General features: G+C 37.7%; 2 protein-coding genes across 4 annotated transcripts; both read right to left on the minus strand.

Moving 5' to 3' along the window:
* Positions 1-267: 267 nt before the first annotated feature.
* Positions 268-12420, minus strand: LOC144644076 (cytochrome P450 3A24-like). Of its 3 annotated transcripts, none has more exons than XR_013569027.1 (14): positions 12295-12417; positions 11952-12144; positions 11537-11633; positions 10491-10549; positions 8381-8477; positions 7964-8080; positions 7053-7141; positions 6397-6536; positions 5705-5832; positions 5271-5489; positions 4461-4549; positions 3936-4073; positions 2198-2377; positions 268-1990 (listed from the first exon to the last, which is right to left on the minus strand). XR_013569027.1 is itself a non-coding variant. In XM_078503488.1 (14 exons), the coding sequence occupies exons 2-14, from the start codon at positions 12038-12040 to the stop codon at positions 1910-1912; spliced, it is 1509 nt and encodes a 502-aa protein (XP_078359614.1). In that variant the 5' UTR covers positions 12041-12078; positions 12295-12420; the 3' UTR covers positions 268-1909. The 3 variants fall into 3 exon arrangements, 2 of the variants coding, with proteins under 2 accessions (XP_078359614.1, XP_078359613.1); XM_078503488.1 differs by having other exon boundaries at positions 2198-2363; positions 11952-12078; positions 12295-12420; XM_078503487.1 differs by having other exon boundaries at positions 2198-2363; positions 12295-12402.
* A 1900-nt stretch (positions 12421-14320) lies between these two features.
* LOC144642287 (uncharacterized) lies at positions 14321-14656 on the minus strand. Its single transcript, XM_078501259.1, has one exon. It carries the CDS (start codon positions 14654-14656, stop codon positions 14321-14323), a length of 336 nt encoding a protein of 111 aa, XP_078357385.1.
* Between the last annotated feature and the right edge of the window lie 4413 nt (positions 14657-19069).

Below are 19069 nucleotides of genomic sequence, written 5' to 3' on the forward strand. Positions count from 1 at the left end.
AGTCTACTGAAGGGTCCACGTAGGAGGGTCCACGTTGTCGCTTTTGCGTTGTCACTTAAAGTACGCTGTCGCGGATAGGTCTGGAACGAGTCTGTTAGATTAATACAAACGTATTGCCAATCGAAACACTGTACGCAAAAAGATTCTGGAGAGTGACTAAAGTTTTCAAGTTCTGTTTTTATTGTGAGGTTTCTGTTATTTAACCGCCAGGTATTGGCATGCAGTCCAGCTATTTTAGGAATATATATAACGTGTCAAGCTACGAAACTGAGAAAATGAAGGGATATTTATTGAAAACAAAACCATTTCTGGCCAGAAATAAAAGTTCACTTCAATAATAGCTACAGGTATGACTACTTACACAAGCCGGGAAGATTTCTTTAGTTATTGGTTAACTTATTTACAGGAATATTACCTTACTTTGCCTAAAAGCTGTTTTGAAACAAATGTACTACTGATCGTGATAATTTGTTTCAGAACAACTTCGTTGTTTACTGCCAAGCCTGTGCTTTATACGAGTTACATAAGTGCTCGCTCGTTGTAACGGATAAGTTTGGTCCTTTTATTAAGTATAATTTTGCAAAATATTCGCTATTAATCTTGAACAGACTTTATGTTAGCGAAACAATTCCTTTTATGGATCTAAATGGCAAAATCATGGCTTCATTACAAACAAAGAGAGCAACCTGGAAAACTGTTCAGCCAACCAGTTTCTTAAACCCCGCGGGTCCCGGGCTCAAAAACCCATACAGCAATCCGTTTAAATCCTTTATTTTTGTCCATTGTACCGTCCTCTAGTTTCCTCTACGACAGTTCTCAGAATACAGTTCTTTACTCTTAATTTAAGTTCTCCAAGTTACTCTGCCGTTTTGTTACTTCTCATTGCACGTGCTCAATAAGTGAAAAGTATGTTGAGAACACACTGAGTACACCCAGTTTCCCGATTTGATTCCGGGGACGATTACTATGAACTGCACAATCAATATAATGTAGATTTAGCAAGACCTAAAACCGGAGCTCGACTCCTTTTATATTTCTTGACCGTGGTGCTGACTTGTAAATAAAGGCAATAACTTTTAATTATCGTTCGAATTATCGCGTAATGCAAACAAGAAAGTACTGGTAGTGAATAGTTATTTCCTTTTTGACTCGTAATTTTCCTTACGTTACTTTACTTTGCTTTGCTCTGCTCTGCTCTGCTCTGCTCTGCTCTGCTCTGCTCTGCTCTGCTCTGCTCTGCTCTGCTCTGCTCTGCTCTGCTCTGCTCTGCTCTGCTCTTTTCTGCTCTACTCTACTCTACTTTACTTAACTCTCGCACCGTCATTATGGGGCTCAGCTCACCTACTGACAGTGCAAGTGGTGTACGTTCGTACGAGCTTACAATTTCGTGACAACCAAACTTTTTCAGCTCGATGACTCTTAGGCCGTGTGGGCTCCGTCTGCGGGAGCCCCGCAAATAATACATTTCATGATCATTTATAGAGAGCCAAAATCCGGAAGTTCAGTGGCTCTTAAAGGCCCCTAGTCAGCCACATCTTTGTTTTTGTTTACATACGAGAATTTCGGTATTACGTTTTACCCAGAGCGTGTCGCTAAACCAAAGAGTCCACTGTGAAACTGTTTAAGGTAATTAAACAGATATCCAGTAACACAACTTACAGCAAAGCAATAAGATTTCGCCTCACCATACAATTTTCATAATTTCGATGGCTAACTAAGGTCCTTTAAAGTTACTAACAACAGAATAAAACGACGCAGTACACTAGTTCACTAAATTTAATTTATATTTCTGGTTCTACAAAACAAACAAGCTTTTCCAACGAACCTCTGATAAACTATTTTAAAAAATAGACCAATAGAGGTTAATTCTAGAAAGTCTAGTTATCTACTTAGTAAATGATGGCGCACTTTACTCTCTTGGTGAAACCTTGAGCATGACTTTTCCTGGAGAGCAGCTAAGAACAGCAGCAACAGTAAAACCCAACGGGGCCTGCAGAGAAAGAAAACAAATTAAGTGATCTTCGTTACACAAAGAATGAAGCAAACAGCTACATGACTACAGCAAAAACGACCTTGAATGGTCGGATCGGCCGTGATTGTTGTCGAGACTAACAGAAAAATTAAAGGCAAGCAAGCCTTTGTGACATTTCGTACACGGCACGCATCGTAAGTTGTAATAAATAGTATAAAAACCTACCGGCGCTGTTTTTTCTGTGCGCTCCAGCTTGTATTTCTTCAGTAACCTCACCAGAGTCAGCTTAATCTCCAGCAAAGCAAATCTCATGCCGACACAGTTGCGTGGACCATATCCAAACGGCAAGAATGCATAAGGATGACGCTTTGCTTTCTCTGCTTCGGTAAACCTGTCAAAGACCAACTAAATTTAATTAACAAAACGTTTTAAAAAGTCGGGAAGAAACCATCACTTACAATGCGACGCGCCTTACCGTGCTCTCGTAATATTATTGTTTGACGAACACGTCTCCTTGCAAAGTTGAATGCAATCAAATAGATACTTTTACATCGTTTTTATCAACAAAACGAAGTGAAAACGTAAACTTTTCCAAGATGACAGTTGTAAAAAAGTTTGTTCGGTGGCCACGGTAAGGCGCGTCGCACTGTAAGCCCCATGACCACTTTACATAGAGCTACATAACATAAAGTACGATTGAAAAATATAGAACTAAAATATAGTCTGCTTGTCGAAATGTTATTTTAGTCAACGAGCCACAGCCGAGTTGGCTATGGCTCACAAAGAAAGAGGACGAGTAGTCAAATTGTTCTAGTAGAAACTCTATAGAATTGCATTCCAAAAACATACAATTTTAAGTAGGTTTAGACAAAAACCAAGATAAACTGTCCTTTTGAAGACCAACCCTGGCGTGGTCGTGTTCTATTTAACAATTAGACGGCAAGCTCGAGGTTTCTACCGGCTGATAGTTGGCGAGGGGCGAAGCCCCGAGCCAACTATCAAAAGCCGGTAGAAACCGAGAGCGAGCCGTCTAATTGTGTTAGCATAACCCACTGACCGATCTATTAAACTCAGAATATCGCTAGAATTGATTTATTGAAGGTTTTGATTGATAAAATTCAGCGAAGACTACGCGCGGGCTCCGAGAGCCTTCTACGGATCGATAGTAGGCACCTGTGTAGCCAATCAGATTGCGCGATTACCAATAGTAGGTCAGTGTGGTTATGCTAACAGCGAATAGAAAATAATGGGATTACTAATCAGATTCGCGGATTTCCAATGGACACGGCTGAGTTTCTACTACTGAATACCGTAAGGTTACTATTGTTAGCGGCTACTAATTTTAGCGATTTTTTCTGAGCAAGATTTAGCTACTATTTATTTTAGCGATTTTCCGAAAATTTAAAAAATTAGCGATATCGTGTAAACCAGTTCTTAATGAACATCTAGCTAAGATGGAAATAAATGTTCAGTAAAAGAACAAACTCACTTGAATTTGAACGAACACTTGCATTGGCAGAAGAACAAAGTTAACAAAAATGACAGAAAATGGGCCCGGCATCCATTTCTTTAAAGAATGTTCAAGTCAGCTTTATTTAATTTTGTTTTCCTTTGGGGTGGGAGGGGGTATTTAAATTTAACGCGTATTAAATTTGACCGAGACAAAATTTAGCGATTTTCGTCCAACTCGCTAAAATCGCTAAAATTAGTAGCCACTTACATAAAGTAACCTTAAGGTGAACAACAAACCAAACATAAGAGCAATTACCGCTTACTCATGTCTTAACAATTATGCTGGAAAAAGTATAATGGCAGTGGTAGCAACGATGATAGCCTAAGACAAAAGAAGACAAGTTAAACGAAGACGTCTGTCATGAGACGAAACAGAAGAGAAATAGAAAGAACGATGATGGAATCTTATGCACATAGCAGCCGAGATAAACACCAGGGATCGTCCCCTCACCTCTCTGGATCAAACTTTTCGGGCTCTGGCCAAATCTCCGGGTCATGATGAATTGCATAACATGGAACCATGATCGGCATTCCTTTTGGAATGGTAACTCCTTTGATGGTGCAGGTCTCGTTGCAATCTCTCTGTTGTCTAGGGTGGTAATGAGCACAATGAGAGAAACGTTTATAGTTAAAAAGCTGTTACCTACTGCTTGCAATAATATGTTATCCTGCCTTTCGATTAACAATAATTTGCTATTTCTAAGAAAACAACGTGTCTCGGGCAATTCACTTCTCGATTTATTGGCTCTTTCGAGCAACTCTCAACCTGCACTTTCAACTAGTACGTAGAGCATAGATTACACAAACGACAGTAAACCAGTTGTGATAAATGTTCGATAGTGAACCGATTCTGAGATGGAAACCTTCAATTTCAGAATTCTAGGCCGACAAAAAACCTTCAATATTAAAATTTAGGCCGACAAAGCGCTAGCAAATACCCAACCTATTATTAATGCCGTCTTTCTCCCATACTTACGCAAACCCTGGGGGATACATTCTCATTGCTTCGTTAATAACCATGTCAAGGTATTCCATCTTGTTAAGGACATCATATGACGGCGACACCTGCAGATAAAATAGTTATATTCAGCGAAATAGAGCTAAGACATAATTTTCTGTCTTCGTTATAAAATATGTTTTCGGACGCAAGGGAACTGCTTGTTCTTCGTAAAGGCACTAATCGCCATTTAAAGACCTACTCCAACGGGGTTTTATTATGAACACCAGTATATTCAATTTCGGAAGGTACCATCTTATTACATTGCTATAATCTATTATAGGCAGAACTTTATCCTGCCTTTAATGGTCAAATAGTTTTATAGTTAAGGGGTAGTCAAAGTACGTCATTTGAATCTCATTCCTTTTCATGTAGAACACTCTCTAGTTTCAAGGCACGCATACGCGGGAGACACATTACCGCACTGTTGATGAATGTAACGGTTGTCACATGTGCAATAGTTAACACCACCTTAACATCTATATGATCTTTCTTTAACTTGTTAGTGTATAATTAGCTTATTTATGAATATGGAGTTAGGGTAAGGACTTTTTGTATTTTAAGACTTTTGATGTAAGACTTTAGCCTTCAGTATTGAGTAATATTTTAATTTTAGGTGTCTGCTATTAGTGGAGGGATCTTCCCTCGGCCATTTTATTACGACACACGAATAAAGTTTGGTATTTCTAAAAGGTCGCTAACTTTTTTAAAATTGAAATCTTATTGTAATAATAAAAAAAACAAGAGTCGCGAGTTAGGGCTGCGCCAACACAAAAAAAAGTTATCTACCTCGTCTCCAGGCCACATATGGTCAATCTCGTCTCTAAGTTTATCTTGCACATGCGTATCAGTGGCGAGATGATAACAAACAAAGCCCAGAGTGGTGCTAGATGTGTCATATCCAGCGAAAAGAAACACAAGAGCTTGAGCCATAATATCATCATTATCAATTTTTTCTCCTCCTGTTTCTTCTTTGGCATCTAGCATCAATTGCAACATGTCTTTCCGCTGAAACAAGGATGTAAAAGTTTGTGAAAAACTGAAGGAAGTCTGATTTTAGTTCAAAATTGACGAAGCAGGAAGGTCAAGGATCGTCAAGGAATGAAAGAAGTTATAACTGGTTGTTCATTAAAAGGCCAAGGCCTTAAAAAGTTGAACTACAAGCTTGAACTACAAGTGTCAACAACGGACACTTCCAGACACTGACAGGGTTATCTACTTACATAAGCTTTACTGTTGCCATCTGCTTTTGTCCTCTCAGCGATAATATTTGCTGCTACCGCCCCAATCTTTTCAAAATTAAAAGGGTCTGGGAGATACTTCAATAAACGGTCTCCAAATGGTATAAGCACTACAAAATAGAGTAACGTGGTTAAGTTAAGTGCTAACCGTTAACGAAAAACCATACTTCATAAAACGTCCAGTCTGTATACAGAATGGTGGCAAAAGGATTTTAGTGGCTAACCAGCTAGGTCCCATTTCAAACAAGACAGAGTTGTGTGTACATCCGTCCTCTTCTCTATTAAAATATATAGATTTAGCCAACACTAAAGGCGGAGCTCCACACATATTTTCTGGTTTTTAAAATTTTGTGAAAATACTCCTGTTGAAAATACTTTTATTGAAGTTATTAAACGTATACTATTCAAGAAAGGTCCGTAGCCGAGATAAATCGTCAACTCCAATCGCAGAAATTGCACTTTCAAATTGCACACTCTCAAAATTACCATATTTCCTTACCCATAGTGCTCCGCCCCGCTAATAATATTGGACTTTATTACTAATTTGATAAATAATTTTCAGTGTTAATTCTGTATTGGCACGTGATATGTATTTAAAAGCAACAAAGTCATAATTAAAAGCATTCATTTTTAGTATTATTAGAAAAACAAAAGCAATAATTATAATTTCTTACACATTATTCCAAGAAGAGGGTTTGGTGCCATGGCCTTCTTTGCTAGTTCAGTGATTGGATCATTTTCAACAGTTTGCGTTTCTGCCTTGACTCCAAATGCTGTTGACAAAATTACTTCCATGGTCAGACTCTGAAGCCACCTAGAAAACAAATTTGAGAATTTCTATTGAGTCTTTTACAAAGACCGGCTTTTATTACTGAAAGATCTGTGGGGGGTCCCATATATATCATGGAAAGGAAACTGGGTGTGCAGCAGGAGCTCTAAAAAGGGGAAAGCATGATAAAAGTGCAAAATTTGTATTTATTAAATTAAGTGATTAATTAACTAGTAAACCACATAATTATTTAAAATTAAAGGGAACAGTTCAGGAGAAACATCTAAGAACTTCTGACTTCCATTGCATTCTGCCTGAACAAGGAGTTGTAGAAGTCTTAAGGTTAAACTGCAATTACCATTCAGTAGTCAGAAATTACATGATGTATTAATTTGTTTCAATCAGACAATTTTGCAAACTCTTAACCTGGAGAACTCAATGTCAAAGTAAGTTACAACATTCTTATTAGAACTGGGGCCAGTACAACTTACAAACTAGATGTTTATATTTATTTCAGTAGTGAGCACAAAATTGTACATGCACTTACTATAAAAACACTACCTGTGAAAATCAACGATCTCTCCTGTCTTGGAAATCTTGTCCACTTTTTGCATTAAGGTGTCTAGTGCTTCGTTCATAAAAGTCATCATCTAAAAGTGCCAGATAACAAAATCCTTCAATTTTCCATATATCAGGCTGTCCCAGTGCTAAACCCCGATCTGTAATATCTACGATGGGATCTTCTAACTGGTGCATGCAGTACAGAGAAAATTAAATACTGAGTTTATATATAGCACGATGGGGCTTAAGTTTAGTGGAATTTTCCATCCAATTCTAAAGGGCATATTGTCTCTTTTGAGGCCCCTGCCCCTTTGGAAGTTACAATGGCCTTCTATAGAGTGGGAATGGATATTTTCTGGAATTGCACAATAAACAGCTGTAAGGCGGGGCACTTGTTCCACAGTGTTTTAGACAACAGACACGCTCCGCTGTGACCAATGAGACCAGGCTTAGCTATATTTAGCTGGGGTGACCCTTTTCAGCAGATTGGCAAATGACAGAATATAATGTCACTTGTTTGCTTGCAGTCAGCTTCACCCTGGTTAGCTTACGGAACAGATTAACCCCGTTTGCTTGCTGAAGTGTGGAGGTAAGCTTTTATTTGTTGTTTAGGGCAATATACTATGATACCCTTACTGTATTTCTATCAGGATGCAAAGCATGTTGGGATGAAACCTACCACTAACTAACAAGTAAAAGCTTAAACCGCAAGCAAATTAAACTGGGTTGAAATTTAGTCCCAATCCATCATTCCACCGAATAGGGTCAACCTATATCCCATCTAGCTGCCACACTTCACCTGAGTATTAAGATGCTATCAATAATATTTTGTCATTAACTGACCAAAACATTAACCATAATGATACAAATAATTTTTTGTACATGGTTAAGTTATCAATAAATTTACTTACATGCTTCATTTTCGATGCACTGAAGGTTGGTGACAAAGTGTTACGTATGTCCTTCCACTTCTGACCAGTTACAATTGATAACATTCTATCATAAGGCTTTGGGACGTCCATAAGGCCCTGATAATCAAATCAATTGGAGATGTGTAATTCAAGATCATGAACATTATGAAATTTGGATATGTCTAAGTATGCCTTCTAATAATTATATATAATAAGGGACATGCAAATATCTGTTTCCTGAAAGGAGCATTCAGAGCATTTAGTACATTAAGGTGCATAAAATGTGACAAGAAACATATTTCCCTGGGAGACCTGCTTGAAATCGTTTTATCAATTGTATAAAGAGAATTATAATAAAAGTGTGTTAAAACTATATGCAAGGAAAACAAAATAAAAAGTTGTAGTGTACAATCTTACCTTTCTATCGTGAAACTTGGGAAATTCTTTAATGAAAATATCTTTGATCATGTCTGGATCACCAACCATGAGAAATGGCGTACGGAATAAATACATCCTAAAATACAAATAAAGTGAACATACACAATCTTATATTTTATCGATCAAACTTTTAACATTAATTAAAATTAAGGGACCCTTGATGCAGAAGCGAAAAACATTGTGACCTAATGGTTAGTGAGTCGTGATTGCATTGAACCAGGGTCTGACTTTGAGCTCTGACCATACATGTATACTTGGACAAGACATTACACTGCTGTACTAGCAATGCCTAAACCCACCCATGACTGCAAATGGATACATGCGAACTGTTTGTCCAGGGGAGCAGCAATACTCCCAGTCACATCATGTTACAGTCCGGCTTTGGGCAAAATGACATCACTCAATGTACAACTTTATTTTAATAAGTGCCTATAATGTGCAAAAAAATCAAATCAAACTTGAAAGACTTAGTCAGTTTTAAAAGGACTTTCAAACAGTTAACCTTTAACTTATCCTTTGACTCATAATGCATTTTTATAAGGAAAAAGGTATTGTGCACTTGTGTGCATTGCGTTCCTCCAATCTCCCTCTACAGATTTAGTAGCTGGTTTCCTTTCCTTCCCCAACCAACTCTCAGGAAACTCCTGGACAAGTTTTGCTTTATAAAGATTACTTCAAAAGTATTATTGGCCTTTGCTGGACACCCTCCACCCCCACCCTTACTCATTGGAATTTTCAAAACCCTCTGTGGGGTGGGTATATATATGGTTTTTTTCTGGAAACACACGTTGTTGAGTATGTTATATAAGCATAATTTCTTAAGAAGACAAGAGAGAACTTCACAGTTCCTCTTGATAAATCAGCCATGTTTTTGTCTTTGGTTCCCGAGTGTTCTTAGGTGCTAACTACATAACTCAGCAATGTATAATATACCAGAAAATGTCCATACTCCCCCAACAGAGGATTCATTAGTTTGAACCCCTCTTCTCTCCTGGAAATTTCAGTTTAGGTTCATACTTTCCATTTACAACCCTTCGCCACCTTGGAAATTTCAAATGACCTTCCATATGCATGGGAAAGGTATGCAATTAAGATGAGTGCATTACAACTCAATTAAGTGTGTACATGATGTAGGCTGTGTACTTTATCTCTGGGTGTGGCATCAAAGGGTGTAGCTTTTGAGCTGTAATTAAAGGTGTGAAGTAGTAGATTTAGACCAATTTGGTCTGAAGTAAGGGCATGGTTTGTGTACTTTGGTCAACAATTACTAGGTTTAATGAAATTATTTTTACTTTCATTATAATAATTATTCATCTCTTGAGAAGTGCATGTAAATTATGATAATTTGGAAGCCCTTTTTACATAGGGTATTGAATAATGGGTTAGGTCTGAGCTAGTGTGTGTGTGTGTGTGGGGGGGGGGGGGGAATTGCATTTCTTGGACACAAACAGTTAAGAGCCATACGTCCCCCACCCAAATTTTTCAGGGAGTACTTACCTGGAGCTTTAATGTAATGAACTTGAAATAACCAATCATAGCTCACACAATTTTTTTGAACATTTTTTAACCACTTGAATTAATATAAACCAAGTATTTTTTTAAATTTAACACCAAACTTGGTTGGGAGGCCCAGTAGCCTAATTATTAGTGCGCCGGACTCCAGATCGAGCGGTCTGAGTTCAAGGCCTAGCTGGGGTCATTGTGTTGTGTTCTTGGGCAAGACACTTAGTATACTCTCATAGTGCCTCTCTCCACCCAGGTGTATAAATGGGTACTGGAGACATAATGCTGGGGGGCGGTACCCTGCGATGGACTAGCATCCCATTCAGGGGGGAGTAGAAATATTCCTAGCTGCTTAATGTTACAGAACCGGGATAAGCTCTGGCAAGTACAGGCCACTTGGCTCGAGGCTTCCCTTTATTACCTCTCTGGGTCTGTATTGAGTTAATGCAAAGAACTTGAACTAACCAATCATAGCTTACACAATTTTTGTAACATATTTATTTAAGAAATTGAATTAATTATAAACCACTTTTTTAAACTTTAACATGGAACTTGGTTACTGCTGATTTATTGAGATATTACATACCCAAACACCTTGCCATATTTCTTGTACCACTCCACATGAAGCTTTGGAACACCATTTGGCTGCATGTATAAAGAAATAAAAATCAAAACAGCTTAAAAAGAAGTTAAATACCTAAATCAATCTAACTACAGATAACATCAAGGGATGGGAGGGGGATCTCCATTATAAGTGAAACTAAGGTTTGCGAAACATTTTGAAAAATACCCCTTAAAAGGTACCAGAATTCATTTTTGGGCATGACGACTCAATTTAATGTTTACTTTTGGAACTTTAATTGATGAGCACTAATCGACACTTGTGACTATGAGCCAATTAAGCCAGTTAGTACAAAGCTGTTCATCTCTTTTGTCCCAAACAAGAAATATTTTAAAGGTAAAATGTTTATCTTCACAAATTTGGATACATTTACTTATTTGAAAAATTTTCGTAAGAGGAAGTCCTGTAGTGTTGCCCAAGTGGTACTTAACTCAATGTTAACCTCTAGAAAGTGTTACAGTCAACTCTCTCTTAATGGACACCTCTATAAGACGGACACCTCTTTAAGACAGGCACTGGGTGTTGGTCCTCTCCCTGTCGTTTTTCATTGATTTTACTGTTATTTAACTCTCTTATAAGATGGACACCTTTCCAAAACGGACAGTTGGAGCCGGTCGATCCCAACGGGTTCGTTTTAGAGAGAGTTGAATGTATTAGTATCCCTGTCTGTGCCAATACCATAAAAGGAGAGTGTCCCACAGTACACCCCCTGATTGTGACCCAATGGATTTACACAGGAAAGAATGAGAATGAAAAGTCTCCAAGTAGGTCAGTCCCCCTCCTCCCCTTTAGCACTTGAATGAGAGTGTCATAAAGTACGCTTAATCACTTTCATACTGGTAGCTGCTAGTGCCGTCAATTTGAAACAGATCTCTTTTCAGGGTATTTTGCAAGGACTAACAAGACAAAATTGCTAGCAGCAAGAGGGATGAATTAGGCCAGGAACAACCACAACAGGGAGCTACACTGGCTCAAACACAATACACCGGATGGCAAAAAGAACGACTTACATCAAGTAGGGCCCGTCCTGTATTTCCAAACAATGGCAGCGGTGTGGGACCAGAGATTCCAAGTTTCTTGAACGCAGAGTACGGTGCAACACAATTCCTTGGAGATAAACAGTGAGTCAGCTGATTAAAGTAGTCAAAGTACCAATGAAAGCATGCATTACTTTCTTTTAATTAGCTACAGGTAAAAATAATAGGATGTTTTCATGCAAAACGGTTGTGTACCGCGCTACACAAGAGGAGGTGTATTGCGTGACCAAGGACAAAAACCGGCTCTTTTCTCCCCACTTGGTAATTTATCAACAATATTGACAGCAAGTTCAGGAGTATTAAAAAAAAGTATATACCCACAAATTGGTTGGCTTTATAAAAAAGAAAGTCGTATCAATGAGTATTTTATAATGTGCATCATACATACCGGTAAATCCAGATAATCAGAAATCCGACCAAAAGTGTAACCCAGTAATCGTTCGCGAACTGAGCTATTGTTTGCAGAATGTCAGCCATCTTTTATATGCTGTCAATTGTCCGTTTTATTTGACGAGCTTCTTGGAATAGAAAAGATGAAATCAGAAACGTTATCCTTTCTTCTGTTTTTTTTTAGTACTTTTCTGCGAAAAGACGAAATTGCACAATTACAACGTACCAATTAAAGCAGATTAAAGACACGGACGACACTATCCGAGTCTCCGAGAAACAAAACAGTGGAGTCGAAATCTATAAATGAAAGCTGTATAGATCTACCAGCTGAAGATTTTTACCTGAGAAAATTCAAAGCACTATAATACTTGTTTCACTGAATATTCTTGTATTAAGCACCAACAGTTTTCCTTTACCTGCTACAATGCCTTTTCGGCGTTGCGCGGGAGCTTATATAGACAAGCAGTTTGAATAAATTTGTCCGTGAATTGTAATGATCTAAATTTAGTCACAGATGTTTGCCAAGTGGCGGTGTCACGTCAGGCAAGAATATAAAGTTCGAATGATAGTACTGAACGATTTTGTTGCTATTTTAGTTACATGAAGGATTATATGATAAATGTATTTTAGTAAAAAGAAAACGCAGTTTTCTGTAAACACAACAGTTGATGTAACACATATTAAAATAAGTTGATGAAATCACCGAAGTGCGTGACGGGGGGTAAACATCAAGAGCAAACCTTTTACCATAAATGGGTAATATTTCAAAGCGATTTTTTCGGCTACTCAGTTCCGAGTTAAGTTATTTTTAAAATTTTGTAATAAGGTCTAACAGCAATATGTTTAGTTTTAAAACGAAACATAGCTGCTGATTCTCACGGAACTACAGAATTGCTTCTACTGGATCTTTTTTTTTACCTCCGAAAATAAGCGTTGTCCGATATTTACTCAATGCTCTTTCAGGTGGGCTTATTTTATTTTCGGGGAGGACCTAAATACAAGTACGTACGGCGGGGGGGGGGGGGAGCCTATTTTTGGAGGAAAATTAATTTTGCTTTACATAAATGTTTGGGATTGTTTTTGGAAGGGATACTGCGTCTGAACATTTCTCTTGAGGCATACAAGAAAACCACATGGCAAAACTCTCAAAAAATAAAGATATGAAGTCGGTGGACTGTCGTTAAATGAACATTTCAGGTCTCTGGAAATATCTAACGATGTAAAATACAAAACAAGCTCTACAGTAGAGGGGGGAGGTATAATCGGAAAAGTTTTATCTTTTGGTAAGAACTGTAACTAAATATAAGCATATGGGCTTATATCTTAAGAAGTACAGCCACTTGCATCATTCCTTGACTGAGTAGGCTCCAATATCACGTATGTACTTTAAGCTTTGGCTCACTGCGATAAAACATTTTATCCTAGACTCCAAGACATGGAGTTTAATGAGCCAGGTATACAATCAAGCATTATTCGTCACGAGAAAATATTGGCTAATAATGTGTCATTAAAGATTCTTAATATATACGAGTTAAATATGTCACTCTTTATGTATTGATACTTTAATGGTAATCTATCAAGTTATTTTTGTTGGTTTTCAACAGCTGTGATTGGTGCATTTCGATCATCACCGTTTCTGTGTCCTGTTGTTCCCTTAGCGGTCCGCTGTCGTACAGTTCTCCTGTTGTTGTGTTTTTTTTTTTTTTTTTTTTTTATCGTGGGCATCCATGCTTCAGGAATTTCAATTCCATTATCCCTGTTGATATTATTGGGGTGAAGTCTTATGTGAATTACCTCTTTGACCCTGCGTTTGTACCAGTGTGGGTCGCGATCAATAAACTTTACCTTATTCCAAAGCGGGTAGTGTCCGGTATTGTTGGTGTGTTCTGCAACGGCGGAGGTCTGGATACGGGCGAGTCGGATGTCCCGGTCGTGCTCTATGATCCTGTCTTGCATAGGTCTTCCCGTCTCACCGATGTAAACTTTGCCACATTCACAGGGAATCCTGTAAACAACGCCATCTTGCTTAGTGGAATCAACAGCGTCTTTCGGTCGTACTAGGTGTGATCGTAGTGTGGTTTCCGACTTGAAAACTGCGCGCACGCCTTGTTGTTGTAGGCAGCGGCGAAGTTGTTCGGAAAGACCTGTGACGTGGGGCAAAACCGCAGTGGATTTAAACTCGGTCGCGGGTTCAGCATTGGTGCTCGGTTTTCTGGTCTTGGTGATCTTCTGCAAGAAAGAAAAAGGATAACCATTAGATACAAGAACAGATGACAGATATTTTTTCTCCTTGGAGATAACAGATGGTTTTGTTACGAGGCGTTTAGCACGCTCGTAAAGACACTTAACAATACCGCTTTTTACTGATTAAGGGTGGTGTGAATCATACGCTAAGTATTGATCAGTGTGCGTAGGCTTCCTGTATACGCTGGTGGCGAGGCGGCCGTCTGGTTCTCTCGAAACTGCGGTGTCAAGGAAGGCGAGGTTGCTGTCATTCTCTGTTTCCATGGTGAAGCGGATGGAAGGCTGCTGGATGTTAAGATGTTGTAAGAAGCTGTCGACGTTTTCGCGATCCAAGATGGTGAACGTATCGTCTACGTAGCGTTTCCATCTCTTAGGCGTGTAGGATGATGAAGTTATAGCCTGCTCCTCAAAGCTCTCCATGTAGAGGTTAGCAATAACAGCGGAAACCGGGCTTCCCATGGCTGCGCCTTCTTGTTGTTCGTAGATTGATCCGTTATACTGAAAGTATGTGGATCTCAATACGAACGTCAGAAGGTCAGTGATCTGAGCAGGTGTTAGCGTTGTGCGGTCAGCAAGGCTGGGATCGTTCTCTAGTTTCCGTAGTGCGGCTTCTACAGCGCCGTCGATAGGAACGTTTGTAAACAGCGACTCTACGTCGTTATTTGTAATTATTTTAAATTAAATGAAAAGATCCATAACCACAATACACGAACAGCCTCAAACATATATATTGATTATAAAAGGATAAATTATGGGAAATTTTCATAAATGTTTACGGGGGCTCAAATATGGAACAATTTACCTAAGGACCTGAAAATATTAGAATCATATCGACTATTTAAAATATCAGCTAAAGACTACCAAACTGCAAAATCATACGCATTCCTAGATTGTTATTAGTTTTAAAAAATAGCAAATCCCACGCTAATATATATTTAATCAATACTTACATCCATTTTTAAATAGTATATGTATGTATGCATGGCTTAGGAAAGCTCAGTAGAAGCTAGTAGAGCTTGCTGAGACCTCCAGCCATTATATACATTAGCTTTTGTAGCAGATTTAAATGACATTTAGTAAAAAGAAAAGAATGAATATAATGGAAATATATATAAATAATATAAACTGGTGTGAACTTGAGCGAACACTTTCGTCCAACATTGTTAATTACAAACGTTCAGCCGGTGCATTTTTGACTTTCATTTCCGTAAAAAGTACCGTAAAGCTCTGTTTAGCCCCCTGGCGGGGGAAAAGACTTTTTGATGAGTAGGGGGGTTTATAGAAAGGGGGGGGGGGCTTATTAGAGAGGGGTATTTAAAATTTCATATCAGTTATGTAACACGTAAAACAAATATAGTGAACTCTTTTAATGTTTTACAGCTGTTTGGTAACACATTTTTGCATTATAGCAACAATAATATCGAATAATAAGTAAATGTGGTAGATGAATAGTTTTAAAAGAGAAAAATTGCCTTGTTTCCTTGTTCATAACATCTCATATTTACCATCTACGGTAGGGAGCTTAATGGAGAGGGTTTCTTTTTTTTAAAAAAAATTGAACTTTCAGACGGGGACGTATTAGCGAGAGAGGTTTCAAAGAGAGAGAGGAAATTCACCCAATCACGGCACGCGTAAGCGTTATATGTGTATCAAATCTACTGGAGGGACCAAAAAACTTTATTTCCTTTTACCATAGTAAGTTGAGTCTCTTCTACTAACTATGCTTTTACCCATAGAGTTTTGCCAATCGAAACACTGTACGCAGAAATAGTAGGACTCAGGGTATCTATCTCTCCCCCCCCCCCCCCACCCAGCTGGTATTAGCAATCAAGCTATTTTAGGCGTTTAGGTGTTTAGCATTTAAGGACCCAATAGAGTACAACTGACTGTCCAATATGTATAGGACTTGGTTCAGTCTTCACCCCTGAAGGAATCAATCTTAGGAAAGAAAAGAGTTACAGTATAGAATATAATTCACCAAAAACTACAAATTTTTATCTCTTGCTTGTTTTAGCTGTTTGCGGTGAAAACAGGATGGCCAAATATCTGATTCGCATTCCATTGTCTGTATTTGTTTCAAATTATAACAGATTTATGTTTGGGATCATTTGGCAAAATATAATAAGCTTCACCAACATTGAATCATGGGGTTTTATTCTGCTTTGAAAACACCGCCAGCCAATGAGCATTGAGTTAATGTGAGTGATGGGATGATAGCCGAGCGATGGGCTGTTTTTCTGGCTATTCTCCGGTGCAGTGCAGTGAAGGAGAGCTATTTTTTTTCGAGAAGACACTTCCCAACGAACAGCTGGAAAAGCAGGTAAGATAAAATGCTTAAAGTAATTAACAGAAAGTTTACTCTAGATTTGACTACACGGATTTTGAATCGATAATAATAAAAAAAATAAAATTAAAACGGGTATTTCAAAGGCATTACCGTGCTGCTGAAGTGAAAGTTGATCGCTTGCCGATCGAAGAAGAAGAAATCATTGCTGTCGTTTTACAAAAAAAAGTCAGCCGGTTAATGAAGTAAGCTTGTGTGTTTGGCAATTGTTTTATTCTATTAACATTGCTAAAGTATTTTTGAAGTTATATTAGCATGATCAATGTTATAATGTTTGGTACTTGCCTTAAAGGAAAGGCGGCATCCAAACACCGTTATCCGTGTCCACAGATTAATATAGGAATAGCTGCAAAGATAGCTTTTAACCAAAGCAGATATGAAATCAAAATTCTTTTTTCTGAAAATAAAATCTCAGAAAACATAAATTTTAAATCACGTTTAAGTAGTACGTTACCTTAAAGAAAGAGTTCCATTAAATGTGTTCAAATTCCTTTGGCAATTCGTTTGGGACAACAGTCGCCGACATTAAAAGCAATAGAACGCCAAAATACATCGGTGTAAAATGTAATGAAGTAAACAGCACAAATTTAGATATAATAACTTGAATCTGGAATTTTCATTGAGATTTTTATCTTAACCGCCATGAACAATTCTTTTTGGAAACAGAGAGAAAATATGGAAAATATCGCGTTTTGTTAAAAACAACGCGGAACAGACCTGTTGCGTATCCCCTAAAGTATACAGATCATGAATACACTTAAATATATTCTTTTTACAATTAATTAAACAACAAAACCTTTTGGACTTGCTAATATCTTTTAACATCGTAATGACATGGAAAAATTAATTGCGCTGAAAATTTAGTTTCTTGTCGTTGATTACAAAAAAAAAAACATGAAGAGTTTATTAAAACAAAATTTAAATGCGCAATCAAAATTCACGGTCACAATTTGCCGACATTAGTGACGATGCTGAAAAAAAATCAAGTAGGGTTATTGCCAAATTTAATTCAAATGTGAAACTAAAATGAGACTATCAATGATTCAAATGAGTAATGAGGTACTGAGATACAGTACAGGCTCATTATAAAAAAGACAAAAGTAAAAAACATTCATTTCAACATAGCGAAGTCAATAAATGATACAGTGAATTCTTAGATGAAATTCGGATAGGGATAAAAACACAAATCAAATGGAAATTTAATCTAATTTAACTTTAGTCTAGTTTCGGATAACTTTTGATCTAATAAGGAAGAAAACAAGACTAGACCAGAAGTTTGGAAAGTATCGATAGTTTCAAATAAATCTTATGCGTTATTTATTCGAGAAATGGATTGAAATAGCCAAATACATGGTTTTGATAAACTCTGCTTACGATGCTTTTAAAATACATTTATCATTGCAAGACATGTTTCGGATGAAACATCATCCATCGTCAGTTGCCATGTATTTTAAAAGCATCGTGTGGTTTGTCAAAACCTTGTGTAACTTCGTACTGCAACGGAACTTTGGTTAGAAATGTGTCTGTTGGAAATTTGATATTGTTACCATAAGAAACTAAAATGAATTGTGATATAATTTCATTGTCCAATTAATTTAATTTGATTTATTTTGATCAGTTTATTTTGTAAAAAAGGTAAATAAAGAAAAACGCTATTGAGTAAGATTGTCAAAGCCCATCATCGTTGAAGAAGTGTAGAAAAGAAATAGACAATAATTTGTTATTTCCCCAGTGCATGTTTTTGTATGTGGTAATGACAGCATAATTAGTACGCCCATCGCTCAAGCTTACACCTAAATAGCGCTCTTTCTGCTCTTTAGTTATGGCCTCGTGTGACGTCATGTTGAAGATGTCACTGAAGAAGGAGATAGCGCAGTTAAAGCAGGAAAAGGACATCAAACGAACAAGAATGTCTGAGGTGTGTGCTGACCTGGTGTACCACTGCAAACGCCATGCCAACGAGGACTACCTGCTGTCATGCGCAAAGGGATCTCCCCACAAGCCTTCTGGGATCGATCCTTATAAGGAAGGTGCATCCTGCGAGATCATGTAACCCATGAGGCATGAATGCGGAGCAGATAACAGCATGGTCGAAGTAGAACACTGAAATCATTGTAAGCAAGTTTATTTCTTCAATAAAGCATTCAAATAACAGCCACGTCTGGAATGTTTATATATCATTCAGGAAGGGAAAAGTTCAGGCATTTTCCGGGGTTCTTCGTTAAGTGCATCTACTGACTTAGCAAATCTTATGTGATAAAAGTACTTTTTCTATGATAAAGAAAAGAGATAGAATTAACTCGACCGTTTGATGATCCAAACATTTTAAAGCTAAATACTGTACATGCAAGACGATCACAGTTACGCAAGTTGCTAAAAGAAATCCTGAAAAAAAATTCAGGCTTAAACGGGATCTAATCAAAAGCATTAAAAACTGATTTACTTTTTGCAGACAAATTACAACAAAATTTAGCAAGATAATTGCATGTCCTCGTATAGCAGCTGTAAATGTATCTCAAGTCCAGCTA

The sequence above is a fragment of the Oculina patagonica genome, chromosome 2 (assembly GCF_052425735.1).
Source record: "Oculina patagonica isolate OP01 chromosome 2, crgOcupat, whole genome shotgun sequence".
Lineage (NCBI taxonomy): Eukaryota > Metazoa > Cnidaria > Anthozoa > Scleractinia > Oculinidae > Oculina > Oculina patagonica.

What these genes read in the sequence shown, in the direction of transcription:
- LOC144644076 (XM_078503488.1), bottom strand. Translation starts at nt 12,040, where the DNA reads ATGGCTGACATTCTGCAAACAATAGCTCAGTTCGCGAACGATTACTGG. An exon ending in CAGGACGGGCCCTACTTGAT is followed by an intron (nt 10,550 to 11,536) that starts GTAAGTCGTTCT and finishes TTATACATGCAG; the next exon opens with CCAAATGGTGTTCCAAAGCT. An exon ending in ATATGTGGCCTGGAGACGAG is followed by an intron (nt 4,550 to 5,270) that starts GTAGATAACTTT and finishes TTTTATCTGCAG; the next exon opens with GTGTCGCCGTCATATGATGT.
- LOC144642287 (XM_078501259.1), bottom strand. Translation starts at nt 14,656, where the DNA reads ATGGGAAGCCCGGTTTCCGCTGTTATTGCTAACCTCTACATGGAGAGC.